The sequence below is a fragment of the Artemia sp. Qi Xiang Cuo genome, chromosome 9, assembly GCF_049724085.1.
Source record: "Artemia sp. Qi Xiang Cuo chromosome 9, ASM4972408v1, whole genome shotgun sequence".
NCBI lineage: Eukaryota > Metazoa > Arthropoda > Branchiopoda > Anostraca > Artemiidae > Artemia > Artemia sp. Qi Xiang Cuo.
The window spans coordinates 74,666,449-74,684,213 of NC_142802.1; the positions used below are offsets into that span (position 1 = coordinate 74,666,449).

The following is a 17,765-nucleotide window of genomic DNA, read 5'->3' on the forward strand; positions in this document are numbered from 1 at the left end:
AATCTGTATTTAAAAGCCAATTAAAGCCATATACAAAAAGACAAATACTAAAGAAAAATTACACTTCATTTGACATCCTTCCCATCAATACAAAATTTCCTACTGCCACAATATAACGGGGAGTCCTAGACCTCATTATCTCACAAAGCAGCCTATCTTCCCCCTCCTGGATAATTAGTCCCCTTAAATGAGATAGTTGCTTACACCGGAGGAGGAAATGCCCCAACCCATAATCATATTCCCCACATCTCAAGCAACTACACCCGGCCTCCGGACCTTCCCTCTTTTTCCTTGCAACCTTAGTATAAATCGGAAGACAATTATATTAGAGGGTTCGCCCCCTTGTCAATACCTCATTCTTTACGCTAAAATTCAAGTTTTGTTCCAATTCTTTAAGACTGACCCCTTAATCACAAAGTCTGTTAATTAGAATAAATAGCTCTGATGAAAGTACTAAAAAAAGTTTCAGCATAAAGAGCAGGGTAATGACTAGGGGTAACGAACAGAAAAAATGTCTGTCGTTTTAAGTTTTGATGCTGCTCCTTACTTTCAGTTGAAAATTTTTTTTTCTTAAATTTAGTTTCTGATCGTTTTTTTAAGTAATGCTGGGAAATCCGGCACCCCTTCATAGCAATGTCCCTTACCCCATGAAAACTTCCTCCATGAAAAGATCCTTCCACGTAGTTGCCCTCCATTTTTTTTTGTCACTTAAAAAGGCCATTAGAACTTTTTATTTCCGTTTGAATGAGCCCTCCCGCGATATTCTAGGACCACTAGGTCGATACGATTACTCCTGGGGAAAAAAGAACAACAACAAAAAACAAATAAACACGCATCCGTGATCTTTATTCTGGCAAAAAATATAAAACTCTACTATTTTACAGATATGAGTTTGACACTTCTATAGTAGTGTTCTCTGATACGCTAAATCTGATGGTGCAATTTTCATTCAAGTTCTATCACTTTTAGGGGGTGTTTTTCCCCTTTTTTCGAAAATAAGGCAAATTTTCTCAGGCTAGTTACTTTTGATGGGTAAGACTAAACTTGATGAGACTTATATATTTGAAATCAGCATAAAAGTGTGATCCTTTTCATGTATCTATTGGTATAAGCGTTTCACGTTTTAGAGTTTCGGTTACTATTGAGCCGGGTCGTTCCTTACTTACAGTTTGTTACCACGAAGTGTTTGAAAACATTCTAATAAATTTGAACAAACATTTGACTGAAGTAAGAAGTGAGGTATCAGCTCACATAACCCTTTATCAGTCTTAGTGTAAATGAAGGGATGCGGTTGATTAGCTCCTACCCAGCTCTCCAGTACCCTTTTTTAAATTTGTATAATTGCTCATGGAGAACTGTGCAACTAGAAATCAGCAACTGACCAAGAAATGGGCAACTAGATATAACACTTAGTAGCTAGAATTATATTAATAACTTCAGCCTAAGCAAGACTCGGAAGCTTCCTTGTCCATTTTGAACCCTAATCCTTGCCTAAGCACCCCATCCTTCCTGAATGAATAAATAAATTTTATATTACCCAATTTTATGTTTCCTACTCCTGGAAGATGAGTTTCTGAAACTCCTATGAAATCCTGCCCAAAACGTCTGAATTCTTCAGTCAAAATGTTAATACATTAGCTGTTTTTTAACATTGTAAAGTTCTAAGCTGCAATTTTCATGTTATTTAAATCATTGAAATTGTCAAGGCATTAGACAAAGCATAGGCTAGACCAGGGTAGGTCTGGCACTAAAACATTTTTTCAGATCTTTACAAAGTGCTTAAACCGGGTTATAGCCGAACATCTAGATCTCTGGGATCTCAAACTAAATGGATTCTTTGTTTAATCCTGGGTCATCACTACGTATTAGTTGTTTTCCACACTTGGCGATTCTGTTCTATCAACAAGAGTTTACGTCTTGAATAAGCAATCTCAAACTCAAATCTATTACATCCAACAGCTTAAATATTCATTATTTCAAATATTATACTATAATAGAGAGACAGTCCCTAATAAACAACATAGCAAGGTTGTTTAACATAAGAGGTTATACAACGAAAAAAAAAAATATCAAAGAAAATAGAACCCAGAAGAAATATTCATTAATTAGAATCCATTGCAATGCTGCTTCGTTTAAAAAGCTGTAATTTCCTCGAGGTGCACCATCCTTCAAGGTCACCCTGCGGCACAGCTTGAAGTCACGTTTCTGGTTAGGTAAACTCCTGAAAGGTCAACACTGACACCACTATGACCACTATCACAACACTGACATGACTTGTCGGAACTAATTAATATGGTTTTATTTAATGTTGGAGACGAGTGGGAGATTAAATAAGATTAACTTCTTATCAACTACTCTCCAAAGCTGAAATTTGAATATTTCAGAACCCCATGGTTGGTCATTATCTCTTTAATGTGGTATTTATAACAGGGTTATACTCTTCTAGTAAGGCATGAGTCAAATTTTACCGTTATTATTTTAGAAACACATGTAAACATATCCGTTTTGCAGTTTTGTCTTGTTGTTTTTTATTATTAATATTCTACCCGTTTTTTTATCATGTTAAACCTGATACTATGCGTACCTTAGTTGTCCTGAAATTCTTTATTCCCCTTATAGAACCTGAAGAATCAGATAATGACTACAAATCTCTGGGTAGAACAGTACTGGGTTGATTACAAATTAGCATGGGACCCCGAGGAATACGGAGGAGTCGAGATTTTACATGTGCCTTCAGAGAATATATGGAGACCAGACATAGTTTTGTATAACAAGTAAGTTACTTTCAATCCAACTAAGCCATATTTGAATTGCACTGAAGACAGTGCATGTGATAATCGAAATATCTGTACTTCTGCATTTGTTTCGCTGACAATTACCTTAAAATGCCTAATAGTTTTCAATGAATTTAATTTTCTGGTTTTTCCTAACCATTATTATCATACTAAATAATTAAAATCACAAGAGTCAAGTTAGAAAATCAACTATAGTCCCTTTACTCACGTACAGTTTAAGTCAGAATAGTTTCCAGTTCAAATTCCTGCAAATCGATTTAGAATCTTTGCAGCAACTTCTACTTTTACCATTTTAGTAAATATACGGTTACTAAATAAAGGGGTAAAAACTGTCAGATATGCCCCAAGAATAGGTCAGTTTAAATGAGGCTTCTCACATAGACTTCCATTTTACTTAAGTCAGCAGCTTATATTCATGCTTGACCAGATCAATCAGTTCGTGGTAACAAACTGTAGGTAACGAGTGACTTCGCCCAGTAGTAACCGATACTCTAAAAAGATGATAACTATTAATACATAAAAAAAATTACTTTTTCTTATCATTCCACATGTATAAAATTCATTAATTTTAATGTTATTCATCAAAAGCTAAAAAATTATTCCAAATTTTCGAAAAAGAAGAAAAACACTGCTTAAAAAGCAAAATTAAGGTTATGAAAATTATATCATCAGATTCAGCATATCAGAGAGCCCTACTGTAGTGGTTTCAAGCTCCTATCTATGAAAATGTGGAATCTTGTATTTTCTGTTAAAAGAAAGATCACGGCTGTATATTTATTTTTTTCCCAGGGGTGATTTTATCCAATATTCCTAGCTCCTAGAAGACGTTCAGTGGTCCTGAAAAATAACGATTTACCCCGTTATTTACACGCAGTGTTTGCTATTGCTAAATATACAGATATTTTTCGGAAGGAGGAGGGATTTCCTGAATGGGAAAAAAAATTATATGGGGAGAATTTTACTTAGAGGTGGGGGGAGCTTTCTGACATGATTTGAAAAACAGTCAAAAATTAAATTAAAAATTATTTTTTTAACTGAAAGTAATGAGTAGGCTTTAAAACTTAAAACGAACAGACATTATTCCGTATATGAGGGAAGCTATCTCCTCCTAATCCGTTGTTGATTGCGCTAAATTTTAACGTTTTTGTCCCAATTCTTTAAGAGCGATTCCTATAACAGAAGGGCCGTTGAATTTGTGTGAGAAGTCCTTTAAATTTTTTTTAACATTTTAGCATAAAGAGCGAGGTATTAGGAAGGGGCAGTCCCCATTATATACGGAATACTTGCTGCTTGTTCTAACTCTTAATGTTGCTCCTTACTTCAAAATCTAAGTCTAGGAGAATTTAATTCCCCTTTTGGTTCCGTATTCTCCCATTGCCTTTTCCGTGCCCTTAGGACAACGTCAATCAAAAGGATTCATATAGACGGAGATGAAAGTAGCTCTGCTGAACTCCAGATATAGTACGAAAGAGCATAGTAATTCTCGTACATGTCATTAATCACTGCTAAAAATAGTCTCTACTAATAATGCTACTTAGGTAAGGGAACTCTGGCAGTCTTCCCGTTATTAACCTAAGAGTGAAAGTTTGGTCGACACATCCTATACTCTTCCTAAAATCATGCTGTTTTTCTCTTAAAACTTCGTCTACAGTATCTCTAGGTCTAAAAAGTATCATCATACTAAGTAATTTGCTACCTAAACCAGGCTAATGCCTCTATAATTACCATACTCACTCTTATCACATTTCTTATACGTGGATTTAATTAGGGCTTTCCTAAGACCGCTAGGTGCCTCCCCCTTTTCAAGAGCCGTATTCACGATCTTCATTAACCTATTTCTAACCTCATAGTCACCATATTTTAAAAACTCATTTGCCACAATATCAGCAAATGAGGCTTTATTATTTGTCAATCCTTTTAGAACAGTTACTAATTCTTCCTAACAAAATAAATCTTCCTTCACATCCCAGGTGTCACAAACATTTTAATTTTCCGCTATATCTTTTCCTGTAAATCCATCCCAGCTTAGCACATTCTCCAAATGTTCTTTACACCTCTTTTGATTTTTTTCCCTATCACTAATTGTGCCCACGCTCCTGTCTTTAACTGGGACAAGTCCTGATTTACTACTTTCAATTTATTTAAATGCAAGAACAATATTTTTCTATTATGTCGTCTAGCTGCATCTTCCAGATCCTTGTCAATTTATCCATGGCCTCCCCTTCACATCTCCATAGTTCATATTTTAAGGTTTTCTCCACTTTCCTAACATTCCTCTTGTTTTCATATCATCTGTTACTCAGATAATTCATGTAAAAGCCCCTTCTCCTCTCTATTAAACATAAAAAATGTTCACTAATATTCCTAACTGTGTTCTTAACCTTCTTCCATAAGACACCATCAGCAACTTCACAAATTATTTTCCTTAAATTATTCCATCTATCTTCTACATTGTCAAATTTTAAACTCTCCAGTTTAGTGCTCAACTCTGTTCCTGGAAAATTTTTGTCAAATTCTCATCCTTGAGTCTACCAACGTTATGGCTTTCCGGAGGGTAGTTATCCTTCCGAGATTTCGGCTTTAAGTTAGCCCTAGAAACTACTAGACAGTGATCTTTACTTTAAACATCAATAACAGCACTCCCATATACCCTTGTATCTTGTATTAATCCTGCCAGTCTTCGGATAGAAATAACATAATCAACAGGGTTAGCTGTCTTAATCATAAAAAGAGCGGTTAGTATTCTATTATTGATACCTTCTTAACCTAAAGAAGGCTTATCAGCTTTCTTATTCATCAGAAGCCCTATTCGCTGTCTATCCTTCTTACCCGAGTAAATAAACTCTATATCACCTAACTTCATGTTTCCTACCCCTGAGATATGAGTTTCTGAAACACACAATATGTCCAGTTCAAAATGTCTGAATTCGTCAGTCAAAATGTCGAAACGATAGTTGTTTTTTAACTTCACAACATTCCAAGTTACAATTTTTATATTCTTTAAACCTTTGAAATTATTTTGGCCTCAGGAAAAGCAATGGTCCAAGAACCAGTACAGGACGGAGACCAATACATCATCTCGGGTAAAATAAAAGTGCTGAAGCCGAGTTATAACAGTACAGCAAGAAGTCCCAAGGACCTTCAGTTGAATGGAGTCTTTATGCAACCACGGGCCCATCTTGTTAACAACATGGTCTTCAACACTTGGCGATGCTATTCTATCAACAAGAGTCAAAATCCTTTACAGATAATCTCATGCCTGTTACCTCTGACTCTTTATATATTCATGACTACATATATTACGCTACTAAGGGGAGGCAACCCATAGCAGATAAATTAGGTTTTTCATCCCAAAACGCCCGTTAAAACACACCAAACACAGAAAAATTACCCATTAATCAGAAACCTTCGCGAAAGCTGAATCGTATACTAAGCTATAATTACCTCGTGGGGCGCCACCCCTCGAGTGGGAATAGAGTTGACCGCAAGGTCCCCATTCTTGCAGTTACCCTGACAGGGTCGTGGCAGGCCTATGTAGAGGCCCTTGTCCACATATATGGATATCAAGCCCTGCCACAGCTATCATTCCCTAGAGGATATAACGAAGTTAACAATAAGGAGAAAACAATAAAACGTTCTCATTTAATTCACTAGTCATGTCAGTTTATCAAAAATAGTTGCAAATGTCAAGGAACAAATTATTTTTCTTTCAATTAAAACTAAAAGTCTTTAGCACTTAATTGCATCAACATTTATTTTATATTTTTTACCAATCAATTTCTGGTATTTCTCCCATATCAGTTCTTATTCCATGCTTTATACTATTTTACTTCTAAGACACACTTTGGAAAAGAATATACAGAAATATACCATACAATTTTGTGTAGAGTTAGTTTCAACTTGGCATCTTTATTTATTACACCAAGGCTCGTTAACATTTTTTTTTCAGCTTTTTTTTTCAGGGGACTAGAATCTGATTAGCTATATACACGTCTATTAAATCAGCAACTATGTTGAAAATGGTCACCTTAAAGCATATTCACCTTTACATCAAGAAATAAATATAATAACTGTTTGCCTGATTTTTTCAAATCCACACTTTTAATGAAAACAAACATAATAAAACCGTTACCAAAGCTGATTTAGAATTAATAAAAAGAAATACTAGGAAATGTCTAGATACCAAAATTTAAAATTATGAGCCTGGTATTATTGATATCCTACTACTCTTAATGACAGCTCATTGCAGCACCAATTTCCATGAGGTCATCACAGCTGTACAAGCTCCTCCTCCACCACATACTGTGTATAGCCTCATTTTTAACTGCTGCTACTACTGTTACTGATAATAACAAATCCCTGCAGCACCAATCTACAAGAAAGCCAACACAGCTATAAAAGCTCCTCCTGTACACAAATCCAATTCAAAGCTTGACTCTTTACCCCATTCCAACAGGTTTTTAATTTTTTTTTTTAATTCTTCGCGATGACCTCTTTCCCATCTGTTCCGGGGACGACCTCTTTTTTGGCCTCAAGTGATTTGCCAGCAAACAACCATATACAACCTATCATTCTTCATCCGTGAATTCATTCCTATCCATTTCTTTCCTTCTTTATAGCTCTAGAAAGTAGGATAGTACCACATTTATCGTACAGCTAGTTCTTTAAAATACGGTCAGCTATACGGGTACCTAAACCATACGCAGGCAATTCCTCATCAAAACAAGTAAAAATCCTTCTCTGCATTAAGCCCCTAGTTTCTTTAAATTATTTCTTGCAGCATTTTCCTGCCTTTTTTTAAGGACGTCTTGATTTTTGATAAACCCCTTCTACATTGCCTAAAAACTCGTCCATAAGACTTGACCTAGTCGTCTTAATCAATCTTCATTATACCATTAGAAATGGTTATCAATTTATATTTTGTTACAGTCTTGCCTTTATGTAGTATCCCAGAGAAGCATGTAAAGTGATGCAAGGATAATGTACATGTGGTTAAGGTAGAATGTAAGGTTAGTAATTAATTCGGTATTGAATCCGACTTAAAGTGTTTTTGCGTCTTATCCCAATTTCTAAGGACATGGAATTCGTCCTAAGAAACGCTGCGAAGGCTACCTGAAAAAAATAGTAGAAAAATAGGAATGGAAAACAGGCTAAGATTATGCTGATGTATTGAGTGTCCAACCATAAAGTACCAGCGTTGAGGACTAATTCTTGGAGATCTTGATAATTTACTGCGTGAGAGTGGGTTTGAAAATTAACCTATTATTAGACATTTATGCAACTTAGTAGAAGTAAACCTAGCGCCTACCCTAAATGCGCTATCCATATCTCCCTTGGAAGGGAAGACACATAACTTATTTCTGCTGAAACTTTTTGTTTGGTCAAAGTGATTAGCAGCTGGCTAGTTAGGTAAGGACCTGCCATCATTTAATATATATTTTTTGTTCTGTCACATTTTTACGAAACGAACCATGACGATTTTGACGGATTTGTTATTCTTGATGAAGAAGTAGAAAACCAAGCAAAAAATAATAATAATATGAAAAAAAGTATTAGAAAAACAAAGAATAAAAACTGCACGAAACAATTTACCTAAGGATTGCTTTTTGCCTTTTTATACATAGAAGCATACCATAGATACAGGTATATACTATTGACAGCTAAACTCTGATACAGCAGAAGAGACATTGAAAATAGGTCAAAATAGTGCTAAAATATATTATTGAAACACTATAATCAAAAATGTATTGTTATTAATATTTTGCTAATCTCATTAAATATCCTTAATATTAAATTTATAGTGTCAGTAAATATAGATCGTGCTAATGATATCAGAATACTATTTCATATAAGTATTTTACTTTTTTCAATGTTTTCATTTCATTTTCATTATCAAAGGTGACGCTATAGCGTTGCCTATAGTAAAGGCCATACGGCTCCAATGTTTTATTATTATTATTATTATTTTTCCCAGAGGCACTTCATATGGAAGAGGTCGTCGTATAAACTTCAAAGGGGGCTCATTCGATTGGAAATCGAGAGTTCTAGTGTCCTTTTTAAGGGTCAAAAGTGATTGGAAGGCAACAAAGACCCCTTCCACGCCCACCATTTCCCCAAACACATCCAATCAAAGTTTTGAGATAGCCATCTTGTTCTACGTAGTTGATTTCCAAATAGAAATTATGTTTTTGAGGAGAAAACTCCCCCACAGCCCTCAGGGCAAGGGTTGTAAGTTATGCCCTTGGGGCATATAAGCTTTTAGTTGAAAGCGTTGTCGTAGAAACTTAAAAAATGGTTCATTCGATTGGAAATTCAAAGGGATAGTGCCGTTTTTAATAGTCGAAAGTGATTGGAGGGCAACTCTTCCCCCTCGCATGCCCACCTTTTCCCTAAACACATCCAATCAAAATTTTAAGATAGCCATTCTGTTCAACCTGGTTGAAAATTCTGGAAATTAGGCCTTTGAGGGTGATACGCCCCCCCCCACAGCCCTCAGGGCAAGAGTTGTAAGTTTAGCCCTGGGGTATATAAGGTTTTTATAGAAAGCGTTGTCGTAGAAACTTCAAAAAGGACTGATTCTACTGAAAATTTAAATAGCTAGGGCCATTTTTAATAGTCGAAAGTGATTGAAAGGCAACCAACACAACTTCCACTCCCACTATTTCCCCAAACCCATCCAATCAAAATTTGAGATAGCTATTTTGTTCAATGTAGTTGAAAGTCCTGGAAATTATATCTTTGAGCATGATACCCCCCCCCCCACCCAAGGTCTTCAGGGCAAGGGTTATAAGTTATGCCCTGGGGGCATATATGGTTCTTATGGAAGGAATGCTCGCATAGAGCTCAGAGAGGGCTCATTTGATTGGAAACTTAAAGTTCTAGTTCACTTTTTAAGCGTCAAAAGATATTGGTGGGTAACCAGCCCCCCTCCCTTTTTTCCCAAATGCATCCGATAAAAATTTTGAGATAGCTATTTTGTCAAAAATAGCTCAAAGATCATATAACCAAAACTCTGGTGTCGACACACCCCCCAGAGCCCTGGGGAAGGCGTTATAAGTTATGCCTTGGGGGCATATATGGTTCTTATGGAAGAGATGTTTGTATAAACTTCAAAGAGGGCTCATTTGGTTGGAAATTGAAAGTTGTAGTTCACTATTTAAGAGTGAAAAGAGATTGGAGGGAACCTAGGTACCCCCATTCATGCCCTTTTTTTCTCAAACCCATCTGATAAGACCTTTGAGATAGCCATTTAAAAAAAAATAGTTCGAAGATCATATAACGAAAACTCGAAGGTCGAAACAGCCCCCCAGGGCCCAAAGGCAGGCGTTGTAAGTTATACCCTGGGGCATATATGGTTCTTATGAAAGGAATACTCGTATAAACGTCAGAGAGGGCTTATTTCACTGAAAATTTAAAGTTCGAGTTTACTTTTTAATAGTCAAAAGAGATCATCTGATGAACATTTTGAGAAACACATTTTGTTAAAAAAAAATAGTTGAAACTTCCGATAAGAAAAACTCCGGTGTCAATACAGTCCCCCCCCAGGGCCTGGGAGAAGGTGTTCTAAGTTATGCCCTAATGAAATGTATGGTCCTTATGAAAGGGATGCTCGTATAAACTTCATAGAGGGCTCAGTTGATTAGAAATTGAAAGTTCTAGTTTACTTTTTAAGAGTCAAGAGATTTAAGGGCAACTAGCCTCTTTTCCCTAAACCCATCCGCTTATTATAGTTCGAGTTTACTTTTTAATAGTCAAAAGAGATCCGAACGAAACTAGCCCCCCCCCCCATGCCTTTTTTTTGCAAACCCATCTGATGAAAATTTTGAGAAAGAAATTTTGTTTAAAAAAAATAGTTTAAACTTTGGATAAGAAAAACTCCGGTGTCAATACAGCTCCCCAGGGCCCGGGAGAAGGCGTTCAAAGTTATGCCCTAATAGCATGTTTGGTTCTTATGAAAGAGATGCTCGTATAAACTTTATAGAGGGCTCATTTGATTTGAAATTGAAATTTCTAGTTTACTTTTTAAGAGTCAAGAGATTTAAGGGCAACTATCCCCCCCATGCTCTTTTTCCCTAAACCCATCCACTACAAATTTTGAGATAGCCGGTTTTTTTTAAATTGTTCAAAAATTAGATAACAAAAACTCTGGTGTCAAAACAACCTCCAAGGGCCCAGGGGGTAGGTGTTGTAAGTGTTGTCCTGGGGGCGTGTATGGTTCTTATGAAAAGGAGGCTCGTAAAAAATTCGGAGAGGGTTTATTTGATTGGAAATTGAAAGTTCTCGTTCACTTTTTAAGAGTCAAAAGAGATTGAAGGGCAAATAGCCCCCCCCCCTATCTCCACGACCTAAATGCATCAGATAACAATTTTGAGGTAGGCATTTTGTTAAATGTAGTTAGAAGTTCATGTAAAAAAAACTCCGGAGTTGACACAACCCCACAGGGCCCGAGAGTAGTCGTTGTGAGCTATGTCCTGGGGGCATATATGGTTGTTATGGAAGGGATACTAGCATAAAGTTCATAGAGGTCTCAATTGATTGAAAATTGAAAGCAAAATCACTTTTTAAGAATAAAAATTGATCGGAGGACAGCTAGCTTCCCCCCACACTCCATTTTTTCCCCAGATGCACTTCATATATAAGGGGTTGTCGTATAAACTTCAAAGGGGGCAAACTTTTTTCAATCTGATATTGTTACTTTAATACTAGTTTTGATACTTTGATGAAGATTTGATTTTTTTTTTAAGTTTGATTTTGAAATAAGGAATTTTTGAAAACTTGAAACTTTTTGCAATCAAAAACGAACAAAAAGAAATTAAAAAAAAACTTTACGAAAAAAGAAACATTCGATTGGAAATTGGAGTGGCTAGTGCCCTTTTTAATAGTCGAAAGTGATTGAAGGGCAACTAGCCCCCCCCCACGCCCATCATTCCCCCAAACACATCCAGTCAAAATTTTGAGACAGCCATTTTGTTTGGCGTAGTTGATTTCTAGATAGAAAATATGTTTTTGAGGAGGACACTCCCCCCCACACCTCAGGGCAAGGGTTTTAAATTATGCCCTGGGGGCATATAAGGTTTTTATAGAAGGCGTTGTCGTCGAAACTCCAAAAGAGGCTCATTCGATTGGAAATTCAAAGGGCTAGTATCCTTTTTCATAGTCGAAAGTGATTGGAGGGCAACTAGCCCCTCCACGCCCATCATTCTCCCAAACACATCCTATGAAAGTTTTGAGATAACTATTTTGTTCAGCATAGTTGATTTCCAGTATGCCTCTATAATTACCACACTCATTCTTATCTCCTTTCTTATACGTGGATTTAATTAGGGCTTTCATAAGACCGCTAGGTGCCTCCCCCTTTTCAAGAATTATATTCATGATCTTCATTAACCGATTTCTAACCTCATAGCCACCATATTTTAAAAACTCATTTGCCACAATATCAGCAAATGAGGCTTTATTATTTGTCCTTGGGGCATATAAGGTTTTTAAAGAAGGCGTTACCGTAGAAACTTCAAAAAAAGCTCATTCGATTGGAAATTCAAAGGGCTAGTGCCCTTTTTCATAGTCGAAAGTGATTGGAGGGAAACTAACCCCCCCCCCCCACACCCATCATTCGCCCAAAAACATCCAACAAAAATTTTAAGATAGCCATTATGCTCAGTGTAGTTGATTTCCCGATAGAAAACATATTTTTGAGGAGGACACTCCCCCATAACCCTCATGGCAAAGATTGTAAGTTATTCCCTAGGGGCATATAAGGTTTTATTGAAATCTTTGTCATAGAAACTTGAAAAAGGGCTCATTCGATTGGAAATTCAAAGGGCTAGTGCCCTTTTTAATAGTCGAAAGTGATTTGAGGGCAACTAACCCCCCTCTCACGCCCAGCTTTTCCCCAAACACATACAATCAAAATTTTTAGATTGCCATTTTATTCAACGTAGTTGAAAAACTTGGAAATTAGGTCTTTAAGGATGGCAAACCCTCCTTCCACAGCCCTCAGGGCAAAGATTGTAAGTTATGCCTTGGGGGCATACAAGGTTTTTATAGAAAACTATGTTGTAGAAACTTCAAAAGGGCTCACTAAATTGGAAATTGAAGGTGCTAGTGCCTTTTTTAATACTTAAAAGGGATGAGATTGCGACTTACGCCCCTGTCACGCCCACCATTTTCCCAAACATATCGAATTAAAATTCTGATATATCCATTTTGTTCAACGTAGTTGAAAGTTCTAGGTCTCTTAGGATGATAACCCCCTCAGAGCCCTCAGTGCAAGGGTTGTATGTTATGCCCTGCGGCATATAACGTTTTTATTGAAAGCGATGTCGTAGAAACTTCAAAAGAGCTTATTCAATTGGAAATTGAAAGGGCTAGTGTAAAGAACGATGTGGGTACAATGTGTTTTTTTTCTCCATACCCGGGCATTTCGTATTGAAGGAGTTGTCGTAGAAACTTCGAAAAGGGCTCATTCGATTGGAAATTGGAGTGGCTAGTGCCTTTTTTAATAGTCGAAAGTGATTAGAGGGCAACTAGCCCCCCCCACACCCATCATTCTCCCAAACACATCCAATTCAAAATTTGAGATAGCCATTTTGTTCAGCGTAGTTTATTTCCAGATAGAAAATATGTTTTTGAGGAGGACACTCCCCCACAACCCTCAGGGCAGGAGTTTTAAGTTATGCCCTGAGGGCATGTAAGGTTTTTATAGAAAGCGTTGTCGTAGAGACTTCAAAAGAGGCTCATTCGATTGGAAACTCAAAGGGCTAGTATCCTTTTTAATAGTCGAAACTGATTGGAGGGCAACTAGCCCCTCCACGCCCATCATTCTCACAAACAAATCCTATGAAAATTTTGAGAAAACCATTTTGTTCAGCGTAGTTGATTTCCACATAGAGAATATGTTTTTGAGGAGGGCACTCCCCCAGAGCCCTCAGGGCAAGGGTTTAAAGTTATGTCCCGGGGGCATATAAGGTTTTTAAAGAAGGCGTTGTCGTAGAAACTTCAAAAAAAAGCTCATTTGATTGGAAGTATAAAGGGCTAGTGCCCTTTTCAATAGTCGAAAGTGACTGGAGGGCAACTAGCCCCGCCCCCCCCCCCCCACACACACTCATCCTTCCCTCAAACACATCCAATAAAACATTTTAGATAGCCATTTCGTTCAGCGTAGTTGATTTCCAGATAGAAAACATATTTTTGAGGAGGACACTCCCCACAACCCTTAGCGAAAGGATTATAAGTTATGCCCTGAGGGTATATAAGGTTTTTATTGAAATCTTTGTCGTAGAAACTTGAAAAAGGGCACATTCTATTTGAAATTCAAAGGGCTAGTACCTTTTTAATAGTCGAAAGTAATTTGAGGGCAACTAACCCACCTAACCTAACCTAACATAAACCGGAGACGACCCACACACAGAGACGACAAACACACAGAGACAACACAAACACACAGACGACAAACACACACAGACGACACACACACACAAACGACACACACACACAGAGACGACACACACACAGAGACGACACACACACAGAGACGACACACACATAGAGACGACACACATAGAGATAATACACATAGATACACATAGAGATAGGGTTTTTACTGAAATCTTTGTCGTAGAAACTTGAAAAAGGGCTCATTCGATTTGAAATTCAAAAGGCTAGTACCCTTTTTAATAGTCGAAAGTGATTTGAGGGCAACTAACCCCCCTCTCACGCCCCCCTTTTCCCCAGACACTCCCCCACAACCCTCTGTGCAAGGATTATAAGTTATGCCCTGGGGGCATATAAGACTTTTATTGAAATCTTTGTCATAGAAACTTGAAAAAGGGCTCATTCGATGTGAAATTCAAAATGCTAGTACCCTTTTTAATAGTCAAAAGTGATTTTAGGGCAACTACCCCCCCCCCTTTCACGCCCACCTTTTCCCCAAACACATCCAATCAAAATTTTTAGATAACCATTTTATTCAACGTAGTTGAAAGTTTTGGAAATTAGGTCTTTAAGGATGAAAACTCCTCCCCCCAAAGCCCTCAGGGCACGGGTTGTCAGTTATGCCCTGGGGGCATATCCAGTTTTTATTGAAAGCGTTGTCGTAGAAACTTCAAAAGGGCTCATTCAATTGGAAATTGAAAGGGCTAGTACCCTTTTTAGTAGTTGAAAGTGATTGCATAGCAACTAACGCCCCTCTCACGCCCGCCATTTTCCCAAACATTCCCAATCAAAATTTTGAGATATCTATTTTGTTCAACGTAGTTCAAAGTTCTTAAGATTAGGTCTTATAGGATGATAACCCCTTCAGAGCCCTCAGTGCAAGGGTTGTAAGTTATGCCGGTGGGGCATTAAAGATTATATCGAAAGTTGTTATAGAAATTTCCAAAAGGGCTCATTTAATTGAAAATTGAAATTGTCCTTTTTAGTAGACGAAATTGAGCAGAGAGTAATTAACCCCCCTCGTACGCGCACCATTTCCCCAAAAAGATTCAATCAAAGTTTAGAGATAGCCATTTTGTTCAACGTAGTTGAAAGTTCTGGAAATTATGTATTTAAGTATGACTAACCCCAGAGAGCTGCAAGGGCAAAGGTTGTAGTTTATTCCCTGCGGGCATATAAGATTTTATAGATAGAGTTGTCGTAAAACTTCAAAAGAACTCATTCAATTCGAAATTGAGAGGGCTAGTGCCCTTTGTAATAGTCGAAAGTGATTGGAGCGTAACTAACCTCCCTCTCACGCCCACCATTCCTCCAAACACATCCAATCAAAATTTTCAGATAGTAATTTTGTTCAACGTAGTAGAAAGTTCTGGAAATTAGGTCTTTGAAAATGACCTCAGGGTATGGATTGTAATTTATGCCCTGGGGGCATATAAGGTGTTTATAGAAAGCGTTGTCGTTTCCAAAAGTGCTCATTCGATTGGAAATCAAAAGGCCTAGTGCCCTTTTGAATAGTCGAAAGTGATTGGAAGGCTTGACATTTTTATAGTAAAGATCGATGTGGATATAATGTATTATTTTTTGTTGTTGTTGTTGTGTAGACCAGGGCACTTCGTATCGAAGGAATTGTCGTGGGAACTTCGTGAAGGGCTCATTCGATTGAAAATAGAAAGGGGCGATGCCCTTTTTAATAGTATAAAGTGATTAGAGGGCTGCTAGTCTCCCCCCTTCCACTCCCACCCTCCCATTATGTTTAAAAACTAAATTTTGCCTTAAGATTAAATCAAAATGCACTGTGATAATGCTAAATCCCAATAAGGCATCTCAGCAGGATCCCCAGAACGACTGAGGGTATTATGTTCAAACTTTCGGGGCTACTTCTGCTCTTGAAATTTAACCAAATCAAAATAGCGTAAGTGTATCCAAGATATCATAGAAAGTAAACAGATTTTTTGCGAATGGTATCAAGTTTTCCATTTCAGGTCAACTAGAGGAGGTATGAAACTAAATTAAACAGTACTATTTGTGTTCAGATTTTTAAAAGGGTGTGTGTTGTTGAAAATTGCTGAAAATTTTTCTCCAGCATACAAATAGCAGGCTAAACTATAAAGTCTTAAAAAGCGAAAAGCTTTAAAGTTTTATTTTCTTTTTCCATGAAAAGACTATGTCAATATAAAACAAACAGAAATTAATTAAAAAACCTTTTTCTACACAATAAGTTTTTCAAAGAAAAGTAAATAACTCCATTAAACAAAAAAAACAAAAATAAAATCAAATAATCTACCAGCCGTGAAACTACCACAAATCAGCATCGATAAATAAATGAAACCCAAAACGAACAGAAATTACAATAAATAACCGAGTCAAACTCAAAACGAGCAGAAATTAACATAAGTTGGGCGTAAAACCCCTATGCCATCCCAAGGCCGGAACGAAATTTGCACTTTACTGAAAAAATACAAATGAATATGCATTGTCAGTTTAATATACATATACTGATATTTAGTAATCGAAATGTTAATATTATTTGATTTATTAAAGTTATAAAAGTAAAAATATTTATATTTTTTCAGTAAAGTGCAAATTTTGTTCTGGCCTTGGGAAGGCATAGGGGTTTCGAAGGAGCGAGTATGGTACCTTAGCTTCTTTAAATGTTATTCTCAGGGCTCTTTTTTGAATGGACTTAATCTTTTTTGATTCATCACGGGAGATGCCAGGATTCAAAACTGGACAAGCGTATTCAAGATGCGGGCATAATAAGGAAGTATAGATCCTTAAAAAATGGTATAGGGAACGTTAGATTTATTCAAGAACTTAAGAAGAGAGATTGGCGCATTAGCTCTATCAACAGTATCTTTATAGTGGGTATCCCACTTTAAATTAGAGGAATTTAAGAATTAAGGAATTTAAGGATTTTTTCCCCAAGTAATTTAAAGGAAGACACAGAAATATATGAAGGGGGGGAATATCAGGGAGGAAAAGCTTGGCCTTTTTTTTAGAAGGAGCGAGTATAGTACTTTAGCTTCTTTAAATATTATTCTCAGGGCTCTTTTTTGAATAGACTCAATCTTTTCTGATTCATCACGGGAGATGCCAGAATTCAAAACTGGACAAGCGTATTCAAGATGTGGGCGGACAAAGGAAGTATAGATCCTTAAAAAATGGTATAGGGAAAAGTTAAATTTATTCAAGAACTTAAGGAGAGAGATGGGCGCATTAGCTCTATGGGCAGTATCTTTAACGTGGATATCCCACTTTAAATTAGAGGAATTTAAGAATTAAGGAATTTAAGGATTTTTTCCCTAAGTAATTTAAAGGAAGCCACAGAAATATCTGGGGGGGATAGTGTTGAGGAAAAGAGGTGAGGGGACAGTAGTAAGAGAGGTGCTGATCCAGCCAGTGATTGCGTAATATGCCTTACCACGGGCCAGGCATCTATATATTTGAACCCTACGCCTGAGGCATAGATATGTGTGTAAGTTTTCAAGTAATTGGGTTACCAGGGTCATTTGCAAAGAGGTATCATTTCTATAGAAG

General features: G+C 37.0%; 1 protein-coding gene across 1 annotated transcript in view; it reads left to right on the forward strand.

The window, feature by feature from the left end:
* Positions 1 to 17,765, forward strand: part of LOC148949025 (acetylcholine receptor subunit alpha-like) — a 310,500-nt gene that overhangs the window by 49,623 nt on the left and 243,112 nt on the right. The window contains exon 3 of the mRNA XM_089095090.1: positions 2,620 to 2,774. Coding sequence (XP_088951216.1) covers positions 2,620 to 2,774 — 155 coding nt within the window. The remainder of the gene's footprint in view (positions 1 to 2,619; positions 2,775 to 17,765) is intronic.